Source organism: Brachypodium distachyon, chromosome 5 (assembly GCF_000005505.3).
Source record: "Brachypodium distachyon strain Bd21 chromosome 5, Brachypodium_distachyon_v3.0, whole genome shotgun sequence".
NCBI classification, from domain to species: Eukaryota; Viridiplantae; Streptophyta; class Magnoliopsida; order Poales; family Poaceae; genus Brachypodium; species Brachypodium distachyon.
Window position 1 is genome coordinate 10,147,378 of NC_016135.3, and position 25,376 is coordinate 10,172,753.

Consider the following 25,376-nt stretch of genomic DNA (forward strand, 5'->3'; position numbering starts at 1 on the left):
GTAGTATTTGATCCTAGAGACACAGTATCTTGCAAATTAAAATTATATATTTGTCAAGAAGATATGCCCTTGAGATATGTAGAGATCTAAGAAATGTTTGCTTGACCAGAAATGAATCATTTTCTTGAGGAGAGTAATCATGTAACTTGTTGGTGATTGCAGTTAGAATAGCAAAACAGGACATGTTGACAACTCATCTGACTGGATAAAAATCTCTTGATGGGCTTGTGCATTTCTAGTAAAAGTGCCTAAAACAGATTCTGAACTTGTTTTGCCATTTACGTTATTAGTTGGTGTTTTGATTCTGGGCTTGTAAAGGCACACAGCTGCCGCTATTTGTCACTTGAGAATACTACATATAGTTGTTCTTGCCATTTTTGCCCCTGCAACCTGAGATGTAATAGCAGGAATTACCTTGGATTGGAGGGTTTCCTGTTAAGCTGCAGAAATTGTTGGCAATTGGTGTAGCAGCTTTGATCTGCACAGTTTGGAAAACATACCCTGCTTTCAAAGTAAGTTCCTTAAAGATCCAACTAACTTGATTTTCCCTATGTGTCATTTGATGGATTATTGGGCTGACTGCAGAAATCTGAAGCTCGAAAAGACATGCTACATGGCTCATAAATCCTGAACAAGGTTGCAGCAGAGGCACTAAACTATGAGATTCTGGTTCAATAGATCTAATGGATAGAACACTGGAGTTCTGTTCTAAATTTGTTTGCCAGTAGATGCCTGTTCCTTTGTTCAGTAGTTTTGGTGCAGAATTTGTTGCATTGTCACGCGTGGATCATGCTTTGCCGGACTCATTCCTGTTTGGCAGACGAACCTCTAATTACTGAACCTATTGCGATTACGTTAATGAAACCAAACGTTATACTCCTTTTTCTTAAAAAAAAGCCCTGAGATGTAACCGACTGGTTAGAAGTTTTGAAGAAGCATGTTATGGGCAGTATTGTTTGAATCATCTCATTTTTTTTCCACATTATGCAGAACATTTTCCAAGCTTATAACTGAAGTTATTCAGGACAAAAGTGTTATTGATATGATTGAGAAAAAAAATTATAATGCACAAACCGATTTAAGTGAACTGTGGATACGAACTTTGGAAGCATACCGTTGTCATCTTTTGTTTGAACTTGAAGGCCCTTTCATTATTCCGTGAGGGGTATATGCAAAAACAGGAGGGTCGAACTAATGACCTTAAACAAGCGCTACCAGGAGGCAACCTGGCAATAAATTTGTCTTTCTTTACCAAGAAGTTTTTTTTTTATGTTTTTCTCTTCTTTTCTTTTGCAGCAGTAAATTCTGCAGCAGATTGGCGATGACATAGAAAGGATGAGAGAGAGGAAATGGAATGAAGAATTCAATGCTGGTTTTTGAAAAAAGTGTCATTGATTATAGGTTTCTTTCTCAAAACCCTTGCATTGCATACTGTAATTTATTTCAATAAGTGACATTCATGTCACAGTCTTTGTTGTCATTTATAAATAAGTGGCTATGCCACATCGTTCTTCTTCTAAAGTTTCACTCAATAAGTGGTTTTTGCCACAGCTTCTCATGTTATCATTAAGTGGCTATGCCACAATTTCTTTGTAAGTTCTGGAATCGGTGCTTTCATAATTTCTGCGAATAAGTGGCTGTGCTACAATCTTTGCATTCATCTTTTATAAAAATATCCAGGAATCGTAGCTCAACCTTCGACTGGTTCACATACTCAATTGAAGTGCTAATTACCATGTTTTCAAGTTACGGAATCCTAAAATGCATTGAATCTTTATTGCATTCTGACCTAAGGTATCATTAACAGACAATCTACATTAGTTACAATTATAGTAAACTGAACTTCCTTTAACTCCCTTGGCTTCTGCAGTTAACATTTCTGAATTTTGGAATTAAGTTTCAAACTTGTTGATCTACCTTGTGCTTGATTCCCAATATCAATTGCTTGATTTCTATGAATTTAGTGCATTCAAATCTGAACCAATCTTGTTTTTACTGTTCATGTCATCACATTTTCGGTCAAAATTGATTTCAGAGTACATTGCATATTTATTTGCTTGAGGACAAGCACCAATTCAAGTGTGGTGGGGTTGATAAGCGTGTTATCTATAGTTTTTTTTCAGGCTTTATTGTGTGCATTTGGTTCAGATCTCTGTCGAAATCAGCGCATTTAATCCATAATTTAGTAAGAAAGCTTGTAAATCTCTCTTGCACAACTTTTACAGGCTGCTGTTTTTCTTTTGCAGTTAGGGTGCGAAAAGGCATCTAATTCTTTAATTTTGACCTTACCTACTATGAAGAAACTTTATCATGTGAGAGTTACACAAAAAGGAGAAGAAAAAGCAAGTTAAGGGATCAAAGTGCAGAGAGAAAGTGACAGTTTCAGTATCTTCTTTGAGAGAAAGGAGAAAAGCTGCAGGGGGGAAATGGAAAAATGGCAATGCCATGCTGCAGCCAGGTCATCATCGCAGGACTTAGGGGGCACTTCTGTACAAAGGGGGGTCATCTTCTCTATCAAGAGGGGCTGGACAAGAAAAAAGGAGAGGAAAGAAAAGAAGAGAGGGGCTGGACAAGGAAAAAGGAGAGAAAAGAAAAGAAGAGAAGGGATGAAAGGAAAACGATGGAGATGGAGATGGATCTGCACCCTCGCTTAACCTAGCTGTGACACCGTCACCAAGATCACTGGAGAACCGAACTGTTGGCAAATGAGGGTTGTAATGATTGGATACATCTCAGCACTAGACTAAAAGAGCATGAGACAAGTGCAGATCATGTTTTGTATGAGTTGCGTAGTAGATTGGAAAATCATCAAACTATTGATAAAGCTTCTCAGCGACAACTTGAGCAAGAAAAGGACCACTGGAGAAAGGTTTTGTTTAGAACTATTAGCATTGTGAAATTTCTTGCCAAGCATAATCTAGCCTTTCGTGGTGTTAGTCATTTGAATCTTACTCTCATCGAAAGAGAGGATGACACTAGGAGTTGGGGCAATTTTCTGGTTTATTTCTCACACAATGTCATGCCAACCTAAGGGGTTGGAGATACATATTTATACGCTGCTGGCAGCCAAGCATATGCTAGATACTAATCTAAGATGCTAGTCTAAAATGCTAAAGCTAAGTTGATGCTAGCTAGTCTAAGATGCTAGTCTAAGATGCTAAAGCTAAGGTGATGCTAGACCTAGTCAAAACCAGCAGCCACAAGGACGCAAAGGACCATGTGCTGCAGCCCCACAAAGACCAGCCACAAGGACTTATCCATCATTCTCCCCGTAAGTCTTGTGCGTCGTCTTGTGCGAAAGCTGAACCATCCCGATCATGGAGCAAAGTTCAAGGAACTTGATCCTCCCAAGAGGCTTGGTGAGCAGGTCCGCAAGCTGGTCCTTGGTGTTGATGTAGCTCGCCGTGATGCTCCCTTCATCCAAACAGCCTTGGATGAAGTGGTACCTCACCCGGATGTGCTCGCTTCGTTCCTGGAACATGGGGTTCTTTGCCAGGGCCAAAGCGGACTTGCACCCTGAGCGTCGAGCGAGCCAAAGCGCCTGAGTACAAGCGGTGGAGGCCGATATGTACTCAGCCTCGCAGCTGGACATAGCCACCACCTGCTGCTTGGCCGACTGCCAGCTCACGAGGCACTTGCCGAGGAAGAAGAGGATCCCACTTGTGCTCTTGCTGGTGTCGATGTCACCGGCGTGGTCGCTGCCGCTGTACCCGACGAAGTATGCCGCCCCAGGACAGCTAGGGTAGTGGAGACCGTGGTCGAGAGTCCCCGCAATGTAGCGGATGATCCTCTTCACAGCCTGCTGGTGCTTCGTCGTCGGTCGCTGCATGAACCGATTGACATAGCCAACGGAGAATGCCAGGTCCGGCCATGAGTGGGCGAGGTAGCGAAGGCTCCCCACAAGACGCTGGTACTGTGTAGCTTCCACCTCCTCCGTCGTGCTATCGCGGCTCAATTTCAGCCGCTACTCCATCGAAGGGAGAGCTGGGTTGCAATCGGTGAGCCCGGCTAGCTCAACGACGCGCTTGGCGTAGGCGGTCTGTCGAAGCGTGATCCCGGAGTCGTCCTGGTGCACCTCGATTCCCAGATAGAAAGAGAGGGGACCTAGATCACTCATCTGGAAGGCGGCCTTCATCTCTTCCTTGAATGCCGCCACCTCCGCATCCTTGGTGCCGGTGATCACCAAGTCGTCAACATAGACGCCCACCAGCAGCGCATTTTCGCCACTGCCCCGTCGGTAGATGGCCGCCTCATGCGGGCTTTGCACGAAGCCCATCCCTTGTAGCGTGGAATCCAACTTGGCATTCCACGCCCCTTGGTGCCTGCCGCAAGCCATACAGAGCCTTGCGCAGGCGGAGTACCTTTCCCTCCTTGCCGGGGATCGCAAATCCCGGCGGCTGGTGCACGTAGACCTCCTCCTTCAAGTCGCCGTTGAGGAATGCCGACTTGACATCCATGTGGTGGACGCGCCAGCCCTCCTGGGCAGCTAGCACAAGGAGGAGTCGCACGGACTCCATCCGTGCCACGGGGCCGAAGGCATCGTCGAAGTCGACCCCCTCCTGCTGCAAGAAACCGCGTGCTACCAAGCAAGCCTTGTGCTTGACGATGGCGCCGGCTTCATCCCTCTTCAGCTTGAACACCCATTTGAGGGTGATTGCGCGATGACCATTAGGGCGGTCAGCAAGCTCCCAGGTGCGGTTCTTCTCGACCGCATCCATCTCCAGCTGCATCGCGGTGCGCCAAGCGGCATCTCTCTCGGCCTCTGCAAAAGACCGAGGCTCGTCGTCGTTGCACGTAAGTTGCAGCTGCGCCTCCAGGTCGCGGGGCACCAGTCCCGGCACCGGCCGGTCGCCGAGTAGATCCTCCATCGTACGGTACCGTAGCGGCTCATCATCATAATATCCGTCGATGCACTCCTCGTCGTGAGAGAGCAGAGAAGCGAACTCCACCGGGCTGTGTTCAACGTGAGCTGGTGCTGAAGTAGACCTGCCCGGAGAAGTGGCTGTCGGTGCTAGAGTACGTGGCGTCGCCGGCTATGGTGGAGGCGGCGAAGGGCTCGTATCAGCTGAAGTCGTGGTCGGAGAGTGTGGTGCTGCTGGTGTAGCAAACACCGGGGGCGATGGAGACTCGGGGACGGAGGTAGGCATGCTTGGTGAAGAAGAGCTGTCTACTCCCCCGGCTTCCTCGAAGTGGACGTGCTCGACGACGAAGTCATCATACGTCGGAGTCGAGACGTCGTCCACCGTCTTATCCCACGCCCACCCTCGCCCTTCGTTGAACACGCCGTCACGTGTCGTGCGCATACGCTGTGTCTTCGGGTCGAGAATGCGGTAGGCCTTCGAACCCTCCGCGTAGCCAATGCACACTCCCGGAGTGCTCCTGTCGTCGAGCTTGCCGATGTGGCCAAGCTCCTTGGTGAACGCGAGGCAGCCGAAGACCCGCAAGTGAGAGACCGCCGGCTTTCGCCCATGCCAAGCCTCGTACGCCGTCATGCCGTCCAATGCTTTAGTAGGCGAGCAGTTGAGGATGTAGACGGCCGTCACCACCACTTCACCCCAGAAAGCAGCCGGCATCCCTCGCTGCTTGAGAATGGCCCGAGCCATCCCCACAACCGTCTGGTTTCGCCACTAGACGACTCCGTTCTGCTGCGGGCTGTATGGTGCGGAGTAGTGGCGCTGGATACCCTCATCCGCGCAGTACGACGCGAATTCAGCCGCCGTGAATTCGCCGCTGTTGTCGGTACGCAGCACACGCAGCTTGCGGCCGCACTCTGCCTCCGCAGCAATCTGCATGCGCCTGATGGCGTCTGCCACCTCTCCCTTGCTGCCTAGGACCCTCACCCACATGTAGCGGGAGAGGTCATCGACGAGCAGCAGGAAGTAGCGTCGTCCTCCCGGTGTGGCCGGGGTCACCGGGCCGCACAAGTCCCCGTGCACGAGCTCGAGCCTCTCCTTGGCTCGGAAGCTCGCCCGCTGGGGAAAGGGGAGTCGCCTCTGCTTTGTCAACACGCAGACGTCACAGAACTGCTCCACATGGTCAAGGCACGGCAGGCCTCGCCCCATCTCCGTGGCACCGAGCCGCTTCAGGGCCTCGAAGTGTATATGCCCGAAGCGCTCGTGCCGCTGCCACGCCTCGTCGTCCCGACGAGCAGCGAGACAGAGGGGTTGTTGCACCTGCACGTTAAGAACGTAGAGCCGATTTGCACCTCTCGATACCTTGGCAAGAAGACGATGATGGCGATCCCAGATGCGTAGGATCCCATGCTCGATCAGCACGCGCGAGCCGTTCTCGTCCAGCTGTCCCAGGCTGATGATGGAGTTCCTCGGCGCGGGGATGTAGTAGACACCGGTGAGCAGTCGGTGCTCTCTAGTCTAGGCGGTGAAGATGACGGAGCCGATTCCCTTAATCTCCACGACGGAGGCATCCCCAAACTTGACGGAGCCTCGCATGACGGAGTCAAGCTCGGCGAAGAACTCCCGTCGACCGGTCATGTGATGGGTCGTGCCGGTGTCGAGGCACCACCCGCCAACCTTGTCGTTGCCGGAGCCATCACCGAGAAGGGCATGTGCTTTGGGCTCGTCAAGGTTTTGGAGAGCTGTTGCGGCCGGTGCCGCTGGAGGTAGCTCGATGCTGGCATGCGCCATAAACAAAGTCGGCTCCTCCTCCTCCGCCTGTGCGACGTGGGCCTGGCCACGTCGTGGCTGTCGACAATCCTTGGCCCAATGGCCAAGCTGGCCACAGTTGTGGCAGGTGTCGTCTTGTGCCGGTCTGTGCCTGCCGGCGGGGCCTTCCCGGGCGCCTCCGTGTGCATCACCTTCGGCACGTCCTTGCGCCCTGGTCTGGGCGTCTTTGCGCGACTTGCCACGCTTGCGGCCGCTTGTCGTGGAAGAGGGACTCCTGTAACAATCCGAGACCAACCCTTTTCCTTTTAAGCCCTTTTGTACTGTTTTGTAATTTAATTATCTTCATCATCGTGTCATGCTCATGCCATCATCTGCATATATATGTCATGTCATTAGCATCATCTCACATTTCGTTTGCACGAAATGTCACTTCTTTTGTGTTGTCGTGTGCTTGCCTTTTCGTGTGTTCGCAAAAACCTAAAACTATTTTGTAGAAATCCTATTTTGGTTTGATAAATTAATTCCGAGTTTAATTAGACCACTCGTCTCTTGTCTTATTTATTGCGAAAACCTAAACGAGCAAAACCTGTATTTTTGTTTGAGATTTTTGTTGGCCCAAAAGCCCATTAAGCCAAACCCTAACCCTGACCCTAGCCTATTTAATTCCCTTCTTTTTCTTTTTTTTTCTTCCTCTCTTCCTCCAAGCCGTCGCCGCAACCTTCTTTCTCCTTCTTCCTTCTTCCTCCCGATCTCCCCGTGGCCTCTCTCTCCCTGGAGCTCCCATGGCCGGCGCCCCCTTTGCTCTCTCTTCCCCGCGGCCCTCCTCTCCACCAAGTGCCGCCTTGCGCCCTTCTCCCTCTGCGCCGGAGCCGCCTCCTCCCCCATCCACCTCGCCTGGCCACCGGCCGCTCCGCCCTCTGCTTCCCCGAGCGCCGCCCGGCCACGCCTCCCCTCCCCCGTGCCGCCCGATGCCACCGCGCGCGTCGCCCTCGCCCCAGCGCCGCCTCTCCCTGTCGCTTGGCCGCCCACGCGCCTGCCTTGCTCCCCCGCTCCACCTCCCCTTGCTCCTGGCCGCGCCGCCCGCAACCGCTCTGCCTCCCCGTCGCTCGCCTCCACCGCGCCTCCCCTTCCACCTCGCCCGGTGACGCTCTGTCCCTGGCCTCCTCTGCTGCCAGCGCCCATCTCCTCCGGCCTCCTCTGTTGCTGTCGCCCAAGCCCGCAGGCCCAGCTCCTCCTCCTTGGCCCATCTCCAAGCCCGGTCCAAGCCCAGCCCGTGGCCTTCTTTCTTTTCTGTTTTTATGGAATTGTGCCCCTTATGTGTGGGCCCTGCCTGTCAGCCGCTTGCTGTTGCCGCTGCTGTGTTGCCACTGCTCCGCGTCGAGACGCCTCGCTGCTGCACGTGTTGCTACCACACATTGTCGGCACCGTGGAGACCAACATCGCCTCGAACCCTGGAGCCGGAGCTATGAACAACTACGACCGCGACGATTGAACGACTACTTCGCCTACGACGGCTACATCGTGTACGACTACCTCGACTACTTCCTCTACATCACGACGCCGCACGTGTCCAAGGTATAACGTGCGATCGTCCCGTGAGGCCACCGATCTTCAGCATAGACCCGTAGGTTGCGATTGTCGATATGCATGTGTTGTATGAGATGCCGTGTATGTACCAATAGTATCAATATTGTTAGTTGCAGGTACGTCGTTGCCACCGGCGTGTGCAACCCCGTTCGACTCGTTTGTTTGGTGTGTTGTTCCTATTTTAAAGCATGCATCGCACTTATCCATGTCATTGTCATGCATGCTAATCCAACTATAATATTATTGTGTGTAATTGATCAATTAAACTCTATTTCTTGCATATGGAGTTGTATAGATGCTATGTGTAGATGATTCAGACTCCATTTAACTTGGTGATCGTATATCGGATTTACTTTCGGGATCCTTAATATGACATGCATCATCCCTATGTCATGCATCATTCTTTGATTGCGCATATTAACTACCACGTGTATCTTGTATGTTTATACTTTCCTTTTATGTGGTGTATTTGCTTCTTCCTCGCTAGTCTTCGATTCCTATGACGACGACTACACTTGCGTTCTTCTTCCAGGATTCCTGCTCAATTCCGGGCAATTGAGTACTCCAGGCAAGCAGCCCTTCCTTGACCATGTGTATTCTACTTATTGCTTCTCCCTCAATCTTGCATTAAGTTACGATCTCAGTCTTGTCACGATGCCTTTAGATTGCATAGCTTTTAGTCAGCTCTACTCAATTGTCCCATGTCTTGTTACTTGTCCTATTACCATGTCACATGTTGTTTTGCCCTAGTTGGTCATTAGAAGTTTGCTTAGCTTGCTAGTCTAGTGTCCTTACTTGGAGTTACACAATTGCTACATCCACATGCTACTTTCTGTATTTAATTGCAATTATTAAACTGTGACATGTTATTACCTGCACAAGGCAACGATGGGAGGCCATGCTAACGCATTGGTGTTTTGTTCCATCGGCGCCGATCTAAGGACTGAGTTCTCGTTTTTGCCGACCCAAGAAACTTCGCGCTAACCGCTGGTTTCATAGCTCTTCCAGGGGCCACATAGTTCGGGCGTTCCATTTGGCATATCGCATATACACTGGTGTTGTGTTTGGAGATTTGGTGGTACTTTGCATACATATAGGACTGCGGCACACGTCTGGAGTGGTCATTCTGCGGACACTGAACCACTACCAGCTGTTTCCGCAACTCTTGAGCCCGTACGACACTTCGGCCGGGCTCTCGTTTCGGATTAGACTCAGTTGGGTGGTTCCCTGGATTAGTTGTGGGGCTTGGAAACGTCGTGTCGCTCAATCCTGCCGGCACATGCTTTTGCTTGTGTTCCATGCTAGTGGCGTCAAGGGTTGGACGAATGTGTACGGGTAAATTGGCACACCCTGCAGGGATAAATCTTTCGAAAAGCCGTGTCCGCGGTTATGGACGACTTGGTTGGTCATTACTTGATCATAGAGAACTCAATTAAATTAATTAACTTAATCTCTTAAACTTGAGTAGTAATTAGCCTTAGTCAGGAATATGGTTAAAACTGCTTAAGAGTGAGTGCCTTTGGATCATTTCCTCGCAAGGGGTTGAGGGGGTGATAAGAGGTTGTGTTGTTTGGTGTTTAGTAAATAGGTTAATCACCTCACTTAGTAGACGCTTCTTATCCTCTACTTAGACGATGTCATTAGTGTGTCTCTCCAGATATATTGTTGCTGCTGCAAACCCCACCGTATTCTTCCTTTGAGACTTGTTGCATACTAGCATAGATCTCCCCGTAAGTCTTGCGAGTACTTTGTACTCAGTTGCTTTGCAACGTTGTTTTCTTCAGAGGTTCCAGCAGAGCAGGTGAGCCGCTAGCTTCTTCGTGGAGCACGACGTTGGATTCGATGTTTGGTCAGGAGATCCAGATCAGGGTTCTGAGACTCGTGGCGGGTTTCCTTCCAGCTTCCAGCCTCTTCAGGCCATGCTGTATTCTTGTCCGTACCCGGGCATAATTCGACTTCCGCTGATGTAATGATGTAATGTTGGGACATGTGTCCTCTCTTTGTAATATTTGTTATTCTGCTCCTTGTATGAGCTTTGTAATTACTCTCTTCTGTAGAGTTTCGGTAATGATATTCATGTTGCAAAATCCTAAGATGAGCACATTGATGCGTGTATGTATTGAGGTGTTTATCATAGGTTAAGAACCAGAGACTTGAATTATGCAAAGGTTAGCAATTTGGGGCTAAATTGTATAATTCCGGTCCCAGGGTCTTACAACTCCCCCCTCTTCCTGTCACCGTTGCGGGCATCCCACTGCTCCCGAGTGAGTAGTAACTCTCCACCAGTAGTGATGGGCCCCGAGAGAGGCTGTGGCTCGTTGGTGTCGACGACCTTGAGGCGACCTATCGCCTCCTCGATCGACATCGTGGAGAGGTCCAGCAGAGATTCGATCGAGCGAGCCATCTGCTTGTACTTCTCGGGGATGCAGCGAAAGAGCTTCTCGACAGCTCTCTCCTCGTCGTAGGTGTCATCGCCGAACTGCACCATCTTCTGCAGCAGAGTATTGAGATGGAGAGCAAAGTCATCAACGTCCTCACCTGGCTGGAAGGCCAGGTTCTCCCACTCCTTGCGAAGTGCCCGCAGCATGGACTTGCGAGCGCGGTCGCTGCCGATGCGTGCCGCAGTGATGGCGTCCCAAGCCTCCTTGGCAGTCCGCTTGTTGGAAAGCAAGAACTGCATCTCGGGCGGGACTGCGGCGATGAGGGCATCCAGTGCCCGTCGATCCTCATGGTGGTCGACGTCGCCGTACTGGACCGCCTCCCACATGTGCCGCACCTGGAGCCTGATCCTCATGATCGCGGCCCACTCGACGTAGTTGGTTTTGGTGAGGGTGGGCCACCCAACACCGGGGCCAACGTCCCTGACCACTGTCCGGACCCCATAGAGGCCGCGGTTTTGGTCATCCCAGCCGCCGCCGCCATGCGCGCCTCCTCGGGGAGCGCCACCGTCGTGCGCGCCTCCTCCGGGAGCACCACCCTGGGCGTGCTCGGCTGCCCACTGCACCGCCCACTGTGCTGCATCATCGCGGTTTGCATCGGCGCTGCCGTCTCCAGAAACGGAGTTGTTGGCGCTGCCGTGCAATTCCTCGACCTCCACCGCCGCCGCTGCTGCTTCTACCTCCGCTCTAGCTGCTGCCAGCTCTGCCACTGCCAGCCTTGACGCCCTTGCTGCCGCCGCAGCGGTTGCTGCTGCCGCTCGCTCACGCTCCTCTGCCGCAGCGAGCTCGGCCTCCTGCCGATGCCGCGTGCTCGAGGTAACCGAGTGCTGAGAGTGGCCTGCGGACATGGCTCGTCGCTGGGGGACTGCAGCGTGAAGCGAGAGCTGCTGCTGACGAGCTGCTGCTCGACTGAACGGAGGTAGAAAAACAACCAGGGGAAGCTGGAGATGTTGCTGCTACAGCGCCCGTGGAGGGGGATGAGCAGGAAATGCTCAGACTACATGATATTGTGGCTCTAATACCACTTGTTAGTCGCTTGAATCTTACTCTCATCGAAAGAGAGGATGACACTAGGAGTTGGGGCAATTTTCTTGTTTATTTCTCACACAATGCCATGCCAATCTAAGGGGTTGGGGATACATATTTATAGGCTGATGGCAGCCAAGCATATGCTAGATGCTAGTCTAAGATGCTAAAGCTAAGCTGATGCTAGCTAGTCTAAGATGCTAAACCTAAGGTGATGCTAGAGCTAGTCAAAACTAACAGCCACAAGGACGCAAAGGACCATGTGGTGCAGCCCCACAAAGACCAGCCACAAAGACCTATCCATCACGTGGTACTAACAAACAACAAGCTGTATGAAGACAACAATGGTAATTTCTTGGGTATGGTAGAGATGTTGGCTGAATTTGACCCCATTATTCAGGAGCATATGCGTCGTATTACAAACGAATAAACTCATGCTCATTATCTTGATTATAAGATCCAGAATGAGTTGATACACTTGCTTGCCTCTTCTATTAGGCATGAAATTGTTAAGAAAATAAAGAGTTCAAAGTATTTCTCTGTCATACTTGATTGTACCCCTGATGCAAGTCACCAAGAACAAATGTCTTTAATTATAAGATATGTGGATTCATCTTCAAGTCATTTGCATAGAAGAATCCTCTCTAGGATTTTAAGATGTAAATGATACGACTGGGCAAGGACTTTTTGATGTGCAAATGAACTGAAGCTTCTTGAGCTTGATATAGATGATGTGAGAGGACAAGGTTATGATAATGGGTCAAATATGAAAGGAAAGCATCAAGGGGTGCAAAAGAAACTTTTGGATGTAAATCCTAGAGCTTTGTATTCTGCTTGTGGTTGCCATAGCCTGAATTTAACACACTGTGATATGGCCGACTTGTGGTAGAGCCAAGAACTTCTTTGGAATTATCCAACGCATATATACAACTTTTGCTAATTCTACTAAGAAATGGCAGATTCTGAAAGATAATATATCAGGATGGACTCTCAAGTCAATGTCGGCTACACGTTGGGAGAGTCGTGTTGAAAGTGCTAAAGCTATCAGATTTCAGTGTGCAGGCATTTGGGAGGCTCTAATTGATACGACTTAATTCCTTTGGGCTTTGTCCAACTATAACATACAGTTCTTTTATTTTAATTTCAGGTGGCCGAAACTGATAATGATGTGAAGACAGGTAGCGAGGCTTTAGGTTTGGCAAAAAATGAACTTGGAGAGTACGAATTTATAGTGGCAATACTCATTTGGTATGAGGTACTGTTTGCTGTTAATTTAGTAAGCAAAAATTTGCAAGCAAAGGATATGCTTATTCATGTTGCTATTGAGAAAGTGCAAGGGCTGATTTCTTTCTTCAAGGGGTATAGGGAAACTGGTTTCTTAGAGGCATTGGAGACAGCCAAAGGTATCGTGATTGAGATGGATACTGAAATAACATTTCGTAAAAGGCGAGAAATTAAAAGAAAGAGACAGTTTGATGAGAACCCAGATGACACAAATGCTGCCACACAGTCTGCAGAGGAATCATTTAGAATAAGTTTTATACCTCTCGTTGATCAAGCAATTTCCTCACTTGCAAGGAGATTTGAACAATACGTGAGTTTCCGGAAAAAATTTGGTTTCTTATTTACCTCTGAAACATTGCAGTCATTGGATAACCAGAACTTGAAATCTTCTTGTGATAATCTTGAGGCTTCCCTTAAAAAAGATGGCAAATCTGACATTGATGGCAAAGAACTGTATGTCGAGTTGAAGTTTCTTCAAGATTTCCTTCCACAAGAAAATATTGGGCCAGTTGAAATTTTGTAATTTTTAAAGCGGCATGGTTGTTTTCCCAATGTTAGTATTGCGCATAGAGTTCTATTGACCATTCCTGTGACCGTTGCATCAGCACATCGGCAGAACGAAGCTTTTCTAAACTGAAGCTATTGAAGTCCTACATGCGTACTACGATGACACAACAAAGGCTTACTGATTTAGCCACATAGCACTTGAGAGTAAAGTGTTGGAGAATATAAAAGATTATGAGGATCTTATTGAAGATTTCATTTCAAAGAACACTACAAGAATGATGCTGTTCAAATAAAGATTATTCAATCCGGAGTTCATTAGGTATGATGCTTAATATTTCAATTGCTATGTAAGATATTATGACTTGCATTATTATTATGTTCATTATTCTAGTTTTCTAGTGAGGTACAAGGGCCCCAGTTATAGTTTCGCACAGGGCCTCTGATTTTGCCGGCCCAGCGCGAACAAGAAGTCTTCCTTCGTCTCCATGTCTCCATCCTCTGCTGTCCCTGCTTCAAGCCGAACCATCGACTTCCGTCAAGCATGCAAGAGTTCTCTGTAATGGTCTTCTAGTCTCTCCCTTTCTTGATCTTTGCTGCAACACGAGAAACAAACTTGCTTCTTTTCCTCTGTTTCCCTATATGAGTATGCTTGCCACAGATTGAGCCTTTATTGTTGAGAAATTAGTGTACTTTTCTCTATCTGTTCAGAGTTAGTTGTTTTTTTTGTTCTCTGCTTGATTTTTCTTGTGATCTATAAACCCCGAAAAACACAAAAATATAATTGTTACTTAATTATTTTGTGAAATTCTTCCTTCTCTCATGTTCTTGAGTGTTTTGCTAGAGTTTTGTCTAGATTCAGTCTCGGAGTGCAGCGGCAGCCGGCACACGTGTGCAAGCGGTCGGAGTGCAGCGGCACGCATGTGCACGCGGCCGGATGGGTGCGGGCAGGGGGGCAGCAGCACGAAGCAGGGTGGCGAGCCAGGGCACCAGAGAGCAGTCTCTGGCGGAGGAGATCGGGACTTAGAATCGGTACGAGAGGAGGAAGACGGGAGAAAAGAACAGCGAGCGGGGTGGTGTCACCCTCACACATTCAGGTTAGGTACCACCCTTACGTACCCTTAACAGTATCTATACCTAAAAATCGTTTAAATACATGTAATATTTCGGCATTTAATATGGAACGGAGGGAGTAGATAGCAATAGATTAGACTTATAACATATTTAGCTTATGTTTCGATGTTGCACCATGAAGAAGTTTGACCTCCTTTGCTGTTGTCAAGTAATTTTCTTCTTGCAAATAAATTTTTTCAAGTAAATTTAGATGTAGGTAATTACTCAGTTTCACATTAAGCCAGATATTGTCCATTGAAGAGAGTTTAACAGCATTAGTTCATCCAAACTTATTCTCTCAAAAAAAAACAGTTCAAGGAACAGATTACAAGCTAGGCCTCATCTTACGCATCAAACATTAATAGTCACACTGCAAAAGCACAACCCTGACGGCTTCAGCTTGGACGTACCCCATTCAGAACCTATGGAGGCAGCTGGATCATACGTCATCGTCTGATACCCAGCTTCTTCTTCCTGTGAGAACAGCAGCAGCTTCCCATCATGTACCCCAAGGCAAAATTTGGTGCTCGAACTACCCGTAAGCGGCACCGTGATCTTCTTCCAAGAACTGTCCGCGGGACTGAAAACCGAGAGCGAGCGCTGGCTCTTCCATTCGATGCAGAACAATCTGTCTCCACAGACTGCATGGGAGGTGACCATCACACATCCTCTCTTGACCTCATCCCACGAACAACAGCTAGGATCGTAGACATCGACAAAACGCGAGTTGCCGATCGTGTAGCTTGAACGGCCGCCCATTATGTACAGCTTGCTGTTTAATCCACAGGCGAAGCTGCCCCACCTTGGCCTGCGTAGGTTATCTATCAGTGTCCATCTGTTTTGTTGTGAATCATATGCTTCAACAGTAGATAAACTATTGCTGTCCGAGCCAAATCCACCAGCAACGTATATTACACCTTCCAGCACTGCACAGGCGAAGTCCCGACGCGCAACATTCATGCTGGCAATTGCACCCCATCTATGAAATGTGAACAAGATAATTAGTTTCACGTTCCAAATTACTTATATTTTGGAGAACTTTAGGCACCAACAGAATTACTGCAAGCATTGGTTTTATTCAGAATTAAAGTTGAGATAATTTTTTATTTTACACGGATACTAATCAGATAGTACTACTAAATCAACAAGAGAATCACATTATCATCTGTCATATCAAGTGCATTTATGATCTTTATCGCTTCATGAAGATCGAATTAAAGCATACCTGTTCAGACGAGCATCATACTGGTACACCGCATCAGAAACACGCTCCTTCCCATGGTCCACGTCATAACCAGCAATGACAAACAACTTTCCATCAAGAACAACCACTCCAAACCCAGCTTTCGTCACTCCAGGCATAGGAGGAAGGACCCTATTATTCTGATATCCTAAGACCTCCCAACGTGACCCCTTCCCTCCCGGTTCAGCTACCAGGACATAAATCAATTCTTCAATCTTGCCAACCTCCTTCCTGACAGCACTGAACTCCCTGCTCCCGACAAACAACATCCACCTCCTTGACACTGCACCCATGGCTGGGAAGTGTTTCTGAGGGACGAGCGCGAGGCATATCTTTGCCATGTCTTCCGGCAAACCAGGTATTAGCTCGTTGGTTTCTTCTTTGGTCATCAGAACTGAAGAAAACTTTGGCCTGGTCAGAGACTTGAGAACCATTTAGAACGGTGGCAAGTATATCCTTGAACAAAGTGGTTTTCTGTTAACATGAAATGACTGTAACAGTTTCGGTGTTTGTTTTGCCTTGATTATTTCCTATGTATGATGGTCCTTCAAAGAGAAATGATATTTATCAACTTCATTTGATCTGTCTTTGTTATCTTGGCTGCATCACATGCCATCAAATAGTGAAAGTCCTTGGAGTGGTTTCTCCTAGCAGAACAGAAAGCCTTTGTCGTATTACTGATGAAGTATAAACATCTTCTTCCTTGGCACATGGCCCTAATATAAAAAAAACACATATCGAAACATATTAGTATTACTGATGAAGTATAAACATCTTCTTCCTTGGCACATGGCCCTAATATTAAAAAAACACATATCAAAACATATTAATGTCAACCATACCAATGATAATGTTTAGTTGACAAGAAAAATTAGAGTATGATGTACCAACAACCATATAAATTCGGTGACCGTCAACCCAGTGGCTTGCATTTTCTGATGCTTAATTACATACAGTAGAAAGAAGACTTGCAAGAACCCAAAATAAACTCATGCCCTCACTGAAATAATCGAAACAAGATCAGAACTTACTCTTGCCCTATCATTGAAAGAATCGACACAAGAATATGCTAGTTTGCAGACATGGTAGCTAAAGAGGGACGTAATTTTAGGTGTCCTAGACCCTGGTCAGAAAACATGGCAGAGAAAACGAGTTCCTAGCTTCCACCATTACACATAACAAATAATTTTATCAAATTTAACTGGGATGATAAGGTAAGAAGTTAATTAGAGGATCTGTTTGGCCAGTAACTGTAGGAGCCACCCCACCGGTCCAACCCAACCCCTTGCAAGGAATTCGTCAAACAGCTGCAGATCACAGAACAAGGCGCGGGGAAAAAACAACAATCATGAAGGCTATTGAGGCTGTAGCAGACACGGAGGCTCCTGTAGCTGCAAACATGTGCCTCTCCGCCCCCAATATACACTCGCTCCGACGCGGCCACCGATTTCACGCTCCCCGGCGGCCGGCGCGCCACATTGGGCGAGGCTGCGTTGCCGGAAACGGGTAGAGACGAGCCCCCGCGACCAGGGTAGGCAGGAGTCCACATCTCTGTGAGCAGAGCACGGATCTAGGGGCCGTATTTAGAAACGAAGCGACATTGGCGGTCTCTAGCTAGCCGGGCGGTTGACATACTTGGCAGGTTTTCGTGGAGAATAATAAGGAGAGATGCAGAACAAGAAGATCGAAAATACTTGGCAGGTTTTTCATCCGTCCCGAAACACAACTCAACTCATATAGATTTGTGCACTTGGGAGCTCTCACCGCCGCCGGAACCACTCCTCTCACCGGCGACTTCCACCCCCAAACCTGCTGCCGCATAGATCTTACCTTGCCGCCGCAGTTCCAGTTCCGCCGTCCACCGCCGGCCAGTTCCAGCACCGCCTCGGTGCCCACCCAGCGGCCACCTCCTCACTTCTTGCCGTCAAGGTGTTCGGCGATTTGCCAAGGCCATGGATTCGGACGACGAAGAGATGCTCGCCGCGCTTTTTGACGAGGAAGTCGCCGCTACCGATGATGCTGCCTCCGGCGACGAACAGGAGCATCAACTCATCGTCTCGTCGCTTCTCGCCCTCATCGCTGAAGATGCAGAGCCGCCGGGAAGGGGAGGATCGAGGAAGGGCCGCCGCAAAAGCAAGGCGAGGCAAAGGATGGAAGGCTACTGCATGCTGTACGCCGACTACTTCGCCGATGATCCATTGCACAACGATGTGATCTTTCGGCGCCGATTCAGAATGTCTCGGAAGCTTTTTTTTGAAGATCGCCGAGTACCTCCGGGACTACGACAATTACTTCAAATTGAAGAGGGACGCCGTCGGCACACTCGGTTTCACATCAATTCAGAAATGCACGGTATCCCTTCGGTTGCTTGCTTATGGAATTCCTGCCGATACACAGGACGACTACCTCCGCATGGCTAAGTCCACGGCCATCAATTGCATGTACAGGTTCTGTAGGGCAATTGTGGCGGTGTTTGGAGAACAGTACTTGAGGACACCCACCGCAGAAGACACAGCTCGGATCATGGCACAGAATGCAGAAAGAGAATTCCCAGGTATGCTTGGCAGCATCGACTGTATGCATTGGTCATGGAAAAACTGTCCATTTGCACACCAGAGCATGTATAAAAGCCACAAAGGATCATGTAGTGTGGTACTTGAGGCGGTGGTCGATCAGGATCTGTGGATTTGGCATGCCTTCTTCGGTATGGCAGGATCGCACAATGACATCAATGTGCTGCAATGCTCGAATGTGTTTGCCAAGCTTGTTGAAGGCACTGCTCCTCCGGTGAACTATGAGATCAATGGCCATGTGTACAATAAGAGATACTACCTGGCAGATGGCATCTATCCAAGATGGTCGACCTTTGTGAAGACAATCTCAAACGCACCCGCAGGAGGAGCAAGATCTTGGTTTGCGATGCAACATGAAGCATGCAGAAAGGATGTCGAGCGGGCATTTGGTGTGTTACAGGCTCGATTTGCCATCGTCCGGCACCCTGCTCTCACTTGGTCGAAAGATCAGATGTGGGAGGTCATGACTGCCTGTGTGATCATGCACAACATGATCATCGAGAGCGAGCGGGAATGTCCGGTGTTTGACACTGAACCGTATGAACGGATGGGTCCTCTAACCAATGTCAATCACCAGGTGCTGGCCGCCTTTGCTGCTTTTCTCGGCCGACGGCAAGAAATTCGAGACGCCGGTACTCATCAGCAGCTTCAAGATGATCTGGTCGAGCATTTGTGGAGGCTCTGAGGAAACGTTTAGTTTTTCTTATTTATTTGCTTGAATTTGATTAAATCTGTTTGAAATGTGATTCAAAACTTATCAATAATGTGCTTGTTTCAATTTGCAATATTTGTAAAATTTGCTTTGAGGAGGCGTTTGGGGGCGCCGGCTGAGAAACGGTTTGACCTTAAAAACAAAAACCCACGTCCCCCTACGACCTAAAAAAGTGACAGGCGGGAGCCAAATGGGAGGCACGGATAGAGATGCTCTAACAAATCCAAATCTGCTGCAATGTATACTTTTGTTAGACTTGACTGTTGGGACCCACTTTTCTTCCTTTTCCCCATCTCGTCTAGCCAGCTGCTTCTTCTCCGCTAGATATTCTCAGCCCGACGCCTCCAAAATCCTCCAAGACGCCAACCCAGCCCAGTCTAGAGCATCTGCTGCAATCTCTTCTCCGCCACCGGCCGGACCCATGCTAGCCACCTCCCCGCGCTGAGGCCGCGATCCTCTCCGGTGGCTGGGCTGGAGGAGGGCTCCAAGCCATGCCAGATCCTTCAATTTCGGCACGGGGCTCCATGCGGCGGCTCGGCGACGAGGAGATGGCGTCGGAGAGCCTCGGCGTCCTCCTCCCGGCCGCTTCCGCTGCCAAGAGCCACCTCCCGCCTCGGCCTCTTGTTCCCGCTCGCTGTAGCCACCACGAGCGCGTCGGTGTGGGGCCGACAAAGTCAACTACTCCCTCTTAAAATTTTAAGGTAAACATGGAATTTTATGTCAAATTTTGATCACAAATTATATTGTTATATGAGATTATTGCGACAAAAAATATATTGTCGGATTCCATTGAAAAACTCTTTCTAATGATATAACTTTTATATACATATATTAAATATAATTTAAATAATTATTGGTCAAAGTGCAGCACGAACTTCAATAGAAGTCTTAGAGCATGTACAGCGTTGATCAACAAGTGATGCTAAGAGGGTTCTGAAAAGTGTTGGAACCAATGGTAGCCCTTGGAGCACCTCTAGTTAAGAAAAATCTACTAGAACCGGATCACGTAGTTGCATCGGTTCTAAAGGAATCTTTGACCTGCTTTGGCCGATGTGCGCACAAGAGCAGGGGAGTTTGGTGGGATTTTTTATTGGAGATATCTCTGACTAGTGGGTTCAAGTATAGATGCTAAGATTAGTACATATTGCAACAGTTTTTTGGTTTGTAGCATCGGTGCTTGTTATAAACCAAACGGAAGGTGTATCGTTTAAAGTTGGGGCTTCGACTTTACTCGAGTCTAGCAAAAAACATTTAGCTAGACACGCTGCAACGGCTAGACTCAGTCTTATCTTTTTCTAGCACCTGCTTGGCAAACATTGCACATGCTCTAACCTTACTTGTGGCAGCGATAACTTTTTCTTTTTTTGAAAATGAGGATATCCTTGTCCTATGCATACTTGCAGCGATAGCTACATCCAGATGCCTGTTCAGGCGCCTAAATCTGAAGCAAGAGCGAACTGGCGAGGTTGTGACCGTAGCAAAGATGCCGACCACCACTATGACAGGCCATGTTCATATGATCACATCGGCAGACTTCACACCTAGGGCCAACAATAAACAGGAACTCAATCGTGTTTAAGAGTTATGAAAAAAAGGAAAATCTAGCAAACAATAAACAATGTTGAGTAGTGAAATCAACTGGTTTCTTTTTTGTTTTTCCTGTTCTTCAAATGCAAATCAGTTTGTTTGAATTTATAGTACATCACGGGCTAAAGGCTCGACACAGACACAAAAGTTGGAATACTCTCGCGGGATCGTTGATAAGATTTCAAATCTTCAATTCATAACACAAACCACATTTCTACGGCAAAATAAACTCGGAATCCGGGGAACAGCAAGAGCAAGCAACTGCTTGGGAATAAAGGGATGGTTAATTACCCGGAGTAGTTAGGCAGTTTTGGCTCAGAGCTAAGCTCCAGGCTCTGTGCGCCCGAGGCAGATAAAAATGGCGCAACTCTTAGCAGGGAGCGGGACGAGTGGAAATGCCTGGGCCGGGTTGCCCCTTCTATATAACGGCAGCTGCCGTTCGAAATATTATAGGAAAAGGATCTTCACATATCGGTGCTCTACATCCGTACTAAAGCGACCTCCTTATAGTCTGATACGTAGCATTCTCCAATTCAATCAGAATATACAAACTTATATACTTCAAAATGAATAATTGATCTCTTATACTCTCATACACATGTCCTTGTTTTTTTTTTCTTAATTGCTTCCAATGCTTTGATACCGAGAGGATTAAGTCTTCCCTTAGATTATTTTTTCATGGGGTCGAGAGTGCTTTTGGACCTGTGATATGCGTGGAGCAATTTGAGATAAGAACATACGTCATGGAGAATTGGGGGACGGTTGATAATGCACAGCTAATCGAACATATATTGCATAACGTCATGACGAAAGTAATACTAATTCTTGAATCAAAAACTCTACCCGTGTCGAAAAGACGAAATCACATAAGTCAACTTTTTTTTTCGGTAAGGTTCCTTACATAAGTCAACTTAAGTTTGCTGATATCATCTAAAAAAGAAGTCACACATGAACCCCTCCAGGGAGTGAAAAGCCGAAACGTGCAGAGTCAAACACAGCTGATCAGCGTGATCTGCGCACTTTTATTCTCAGAACTTCAGTGGGGTCGGCAAGTCAAAACTCGAAAAGATGAATGATCGCCACCGAGGCATTGCGTAAGCTTATCCGAATGGAAAGTATAGAGTTGCGGCACGGCATATGTACTTCACAGATGTACGGTGAAGTATCCGGTGAAAACTCTCATTCGGTGCAAACCGTACAAATTTCATAAAAACCACGTTTAGAAGTTTCAAAAAAATTCTAAAAAAATACCATATGTTGGGATTGTGATGTTGTACAAATCTGCAAAATTTCAAGTTCAAAATCAAAAGCATTTGGAAGAAATTAAAAAGAGAAATTTACAATGAATAGTGTCAAACACTGAAAAACCATTATTCATGCAGAATTTGTCTTTTTCGCTGCTACCAAACGAAACTGAGTTTGGACTTGAAATTTTACACATATCTAAAACATCACTTTTGTAACATATGTGATTTTTTTGAGATTTGTTTGAACTTTTTTCGATGGAGTGTTCACAGTTTGCACTGTAGAGGTGGTTTTCACCGGATAATTCGCCTGTATGTATATGACAAGTCTGGCCAGCTACGCGGTTAATCGTACGTTTGACTTTTTGCCAGCAAACTCACTTAAACATGCTGAATATTGTATTTCGTTGGTAGCTTTATTTTTTTTTTGAAGCTCGTTGGTAGCTGTACATTACAAGGCGTGGGATGAGAATCTAGTTATCTATTGAAATAAAGAAAAGTACATTTTTGTCCATCAACTTGTTGAAAAGCACGTAAATGGTTGTTCTTTTTTTTCTATATTTTTCGTCTCTGATCTATCGAAACCAGACATCAATGGTCCTCAACTCCTCTAAAGTTATTTTGGACAAGTATGGCATGTTTTTTTTCCCGACTTGCCACACTGGCATGTGATGTTGGCATTAGATTTCCTTTTAGCCCCGAGTTCATTTGTCTCGGTCTCAAAAACCAAGAAAAGACTTAAATAGACCCACCGTGGTGGGAGGAATGTGATAGTTTATCGTAAAAACCTTTTGTCAGTTGTCCATGGTAAGGACCCAATCAGAGATTTAACTAAATTAAACACCAACATGGCATGTCTACATGGCATGTTCGGGGTGAAAAACCATGTCACCTTGGCACCGAAACCGGTTCAGACAGGTCGAGGGACCATTTACTCCCTCCGTTCAAATTAGGACGTATATTGTTTTTTTTGACCGAGCTTTTGACCAAAGATTACTCAATCGACGCGTGACTTATGTGATACCAATCATAACTATAAACAAGTACTTGTGAATACGAATACAATGATATAAATTTTATTACATAAAAATATATATTAATAAACTAATTCTTGGTCAAAGGCATAGTCAAAGCAAACAATATATGTCTTAATTTAAGGAGCAGAGGAGGTATGTTCAGTTTTGATAGTTTGGAGACGAAAAATATATAGAGAGAAAGTAGAGAGATCGTTTACGTATTTTTCAACAAGTTGAGGGAAAAAATACTTTTAATTTCTCCTTGAAATATATTAGGAGCATTGTCCAGTTCTCCCTACGGGCTCACATTTTATAGGAACTGGTTTAGATGCTTGTAATTTAATATGGTATTAAAGCCGGGAAGTCTTAATTCTAAGACCTGATCGACAGACTATTTATAAATAATTTCAGTCTCCTTGAAATATATTGTACATCGATCTCACGTGCAAGTTTTGAAGGAGCCTAGACGTCAGTAGCTGTCCACCTTTGATTTCACGTCTTTTTTTCACGTGTTGCCCAGCTCTTCTCGCCAGTTCGAGTTTTAAGGCAAACTAGACAGTTTCGTGAAATTCAGTACGGCATCTATTAAACTAGATTATATTATGGAGGTCTAATTCAACAGGCCCACTCCCCAAACTCAGAAGGTTAGATGGTTTTTTCACGTTTTTCTTTCTTCTTCTTTTCTTACTACTGACTCTTTTTTCTCTCGAAAGGTATCCGCTGCCTCAAGAACTATTTCAAAGATCCTTTCGGTGGTATTGTTCGGAATTGTGTCTTCTACGACGCTGTGAAATTTCATCACAATCCAACGTCGAAATTTCCTGCCAATACCAAAATACCGAGTGTTGTTCGGATTTCTTGCCGCCGTGTCAGGCTTGACCACCGTGCATCGCCGTGCATGATAGCATGATGTTCACATGTGTCCCGCTGATTCGAACTATGTTTTAACGATCCATTCAGTGGGATTGTGTGGAATTTTTGTCTACTATCACAATGTGAAATTGCATTGAGATCCAACGGTGGAATCTCCGGACAACTTCAGAACACCGAGTGTTGTTTGGATTTCTCGCAACTGTGTAGGACAGAACGAACATCCGACTTGTTCGCATGTTTTCTAATGCCTCAAGAAAGGTTTCGTAGATCCCTTCGGTGGGATGGTGAGGAATTGTCTATTACTACAATGTGAAATTTCATCGCGATCCAACGGTGCAATCTCCGGAAAATTTCAAAACATCAAGTTTTGTTTGAATTTCTCGCAGCCATGCGGGACAGCACGAACATCCGACTTGTTTGCCTGTTTCCTGCTGGCTCAACAAATTTCGCGCCGATCTTCCGGTGGGATTGTGTGGAATTGTGTCTACTACTATCTCGTGAAATTTCGTGACGATCCAACGGTGCAATCTCCGGCAAAATCGAAATCTCTGAGTGTTGTTCGGAGCCAGGTGGAAAAAAGATAAGAAAATATTGTTTAATACCCATCATGTCCTTTTTTATGAAAGGGTACGGAATGATCAGGTCCTTGTGTATTGAATCAGAAGTCTTATGTTATTTGCCCAAACCAATTTGGCATAGAAAAATGGAATGGACATCACTTGTCGTAGGAGTACAATCTTCTTGTTAATATGACTTCTGCATTGTTGGATAGCCCTCTTGTTTGTGTCTTATGCTCACACAACCCAAACCAAACCTGTGAAGGAGCCGCTGAATTCAACAAGAGAAAATTAGTCAGTACCACCATATTTGAAACACATCTCTAGGAAAACCACATTTAAAAAAAATTCAAATTAATACTACTTTTTGGTCCATTGTACTCCACGCATTGATTTTGCTGTTGATCACGTTTTGACGGTAAAACTGACAGTGGAACCCACCTATCGGAGCCACCGTGGCGCCAACGTGGACAAGTCGTCCACGTGTCCATCCCCTCGCGTCGCGCGCCCATACCTTCTTCCACCAAGCTTCCCGTACCTTCTTCCTCGTCGCTCCTGAGAACACACATGGGGCCAAGGGCGAGGCATCGGGTTCTTCCCGCGTGGTCAACCATGGGGTGCCGCGTAAGCTCATGGCGTCCACCTGCAGCTCGTCGGCATCGAAGACAGCGAACCACCACGATGAGCTGAATCAGGAGATTGGGGGCGTCTGCGTAGTCGCCGTGGCGGACTCGTATCACCTCCTCTGCATGGACGCGGAGCATCTGCGCAGCAGTACCTCGTTCGAGCAAGTCTTCTTCTTCCTTTCTTATGAGATGCAGTCATCAGTTCGTCGTCGATACCGAGCTATTCATTGCGACATTTTCCAATTCCTCTCGTCCCTGACCTCTTGCACCCTTGAGGAATTACCTCTTCCAATTTCAAGAAATTTGAACCAACAGCATCGGTGGCGGACGGCGGCGATGGAGACGTCGCCGGCTTTGGGGAAGACGACGG

At 47.1% G+C, this 25,376-nt stretch overlaps 1 protein-coding gene, 1 long non-coding RNA gene and 1 other non-coding gene across 5 annotated transcripts; 1 reads left to right on the forward strand and 2 right to left on the reverse strand.

Annotated features, from left to right (window-relative positions):
* Nucleotides 1–14,789: 14,789 nt before the first annotated feature.
* Nucleotides 14,790–21,560, reverse strand: LOC100846477 (F-box/kelch-repeat protein At1g67480). Its single transcript, XM_014895779.2, has 3 exons — nt 20,982–21,560; nt 15,801–16,534; nt 14,790–15,554 (listed from the first exon to the last, which is right to left on the reverse strand). The coding sequence occupies exons 2-3, from the start codon at nt 16,250–16,252 to the stop codon at nt 14,927–14,929; spliced, it is 1,080 nt and encodes a 359-aa protein (XP_014751265.1). The 5' UTR covers nt 16,253–16,534; nt 20,982–21,560; the 3' UTR covers nt 14,790–14,926.
* On the reverse strand, nt 17,410–17,715 carry MIR5060 (microRNA MIR5060). Its single transcript, NR_126843.1, has one exon. It is a non-coding gene; the product is annotated as a microRNA MIR5060 (primary transcript).
* Nucleotides 19,355–24,154, forward strand: LOC112269409. 3 transcript variants are annotated; one of them, XR_002961246.1, is made up of 2 exons: nt 19,355–19,804; nt 23,471–24,154. It is a non-coding gene; the product is annotated as an uncharacterized LOC112269409 (long non-coding RNA). The 3 variants fall into 3 exon arrangements; XR_002961247.1 differs by lacking the exon at nt 23,471–24,154 and adding an exon at nt 19,972–20,800; XR_002961248.1 differs by having other exon boundaries at nt 19,356–19,804; nt 23,664–24,154.
* Nucleotides 24,155–25,376: the final 1,222 nt, after the last annotated feature.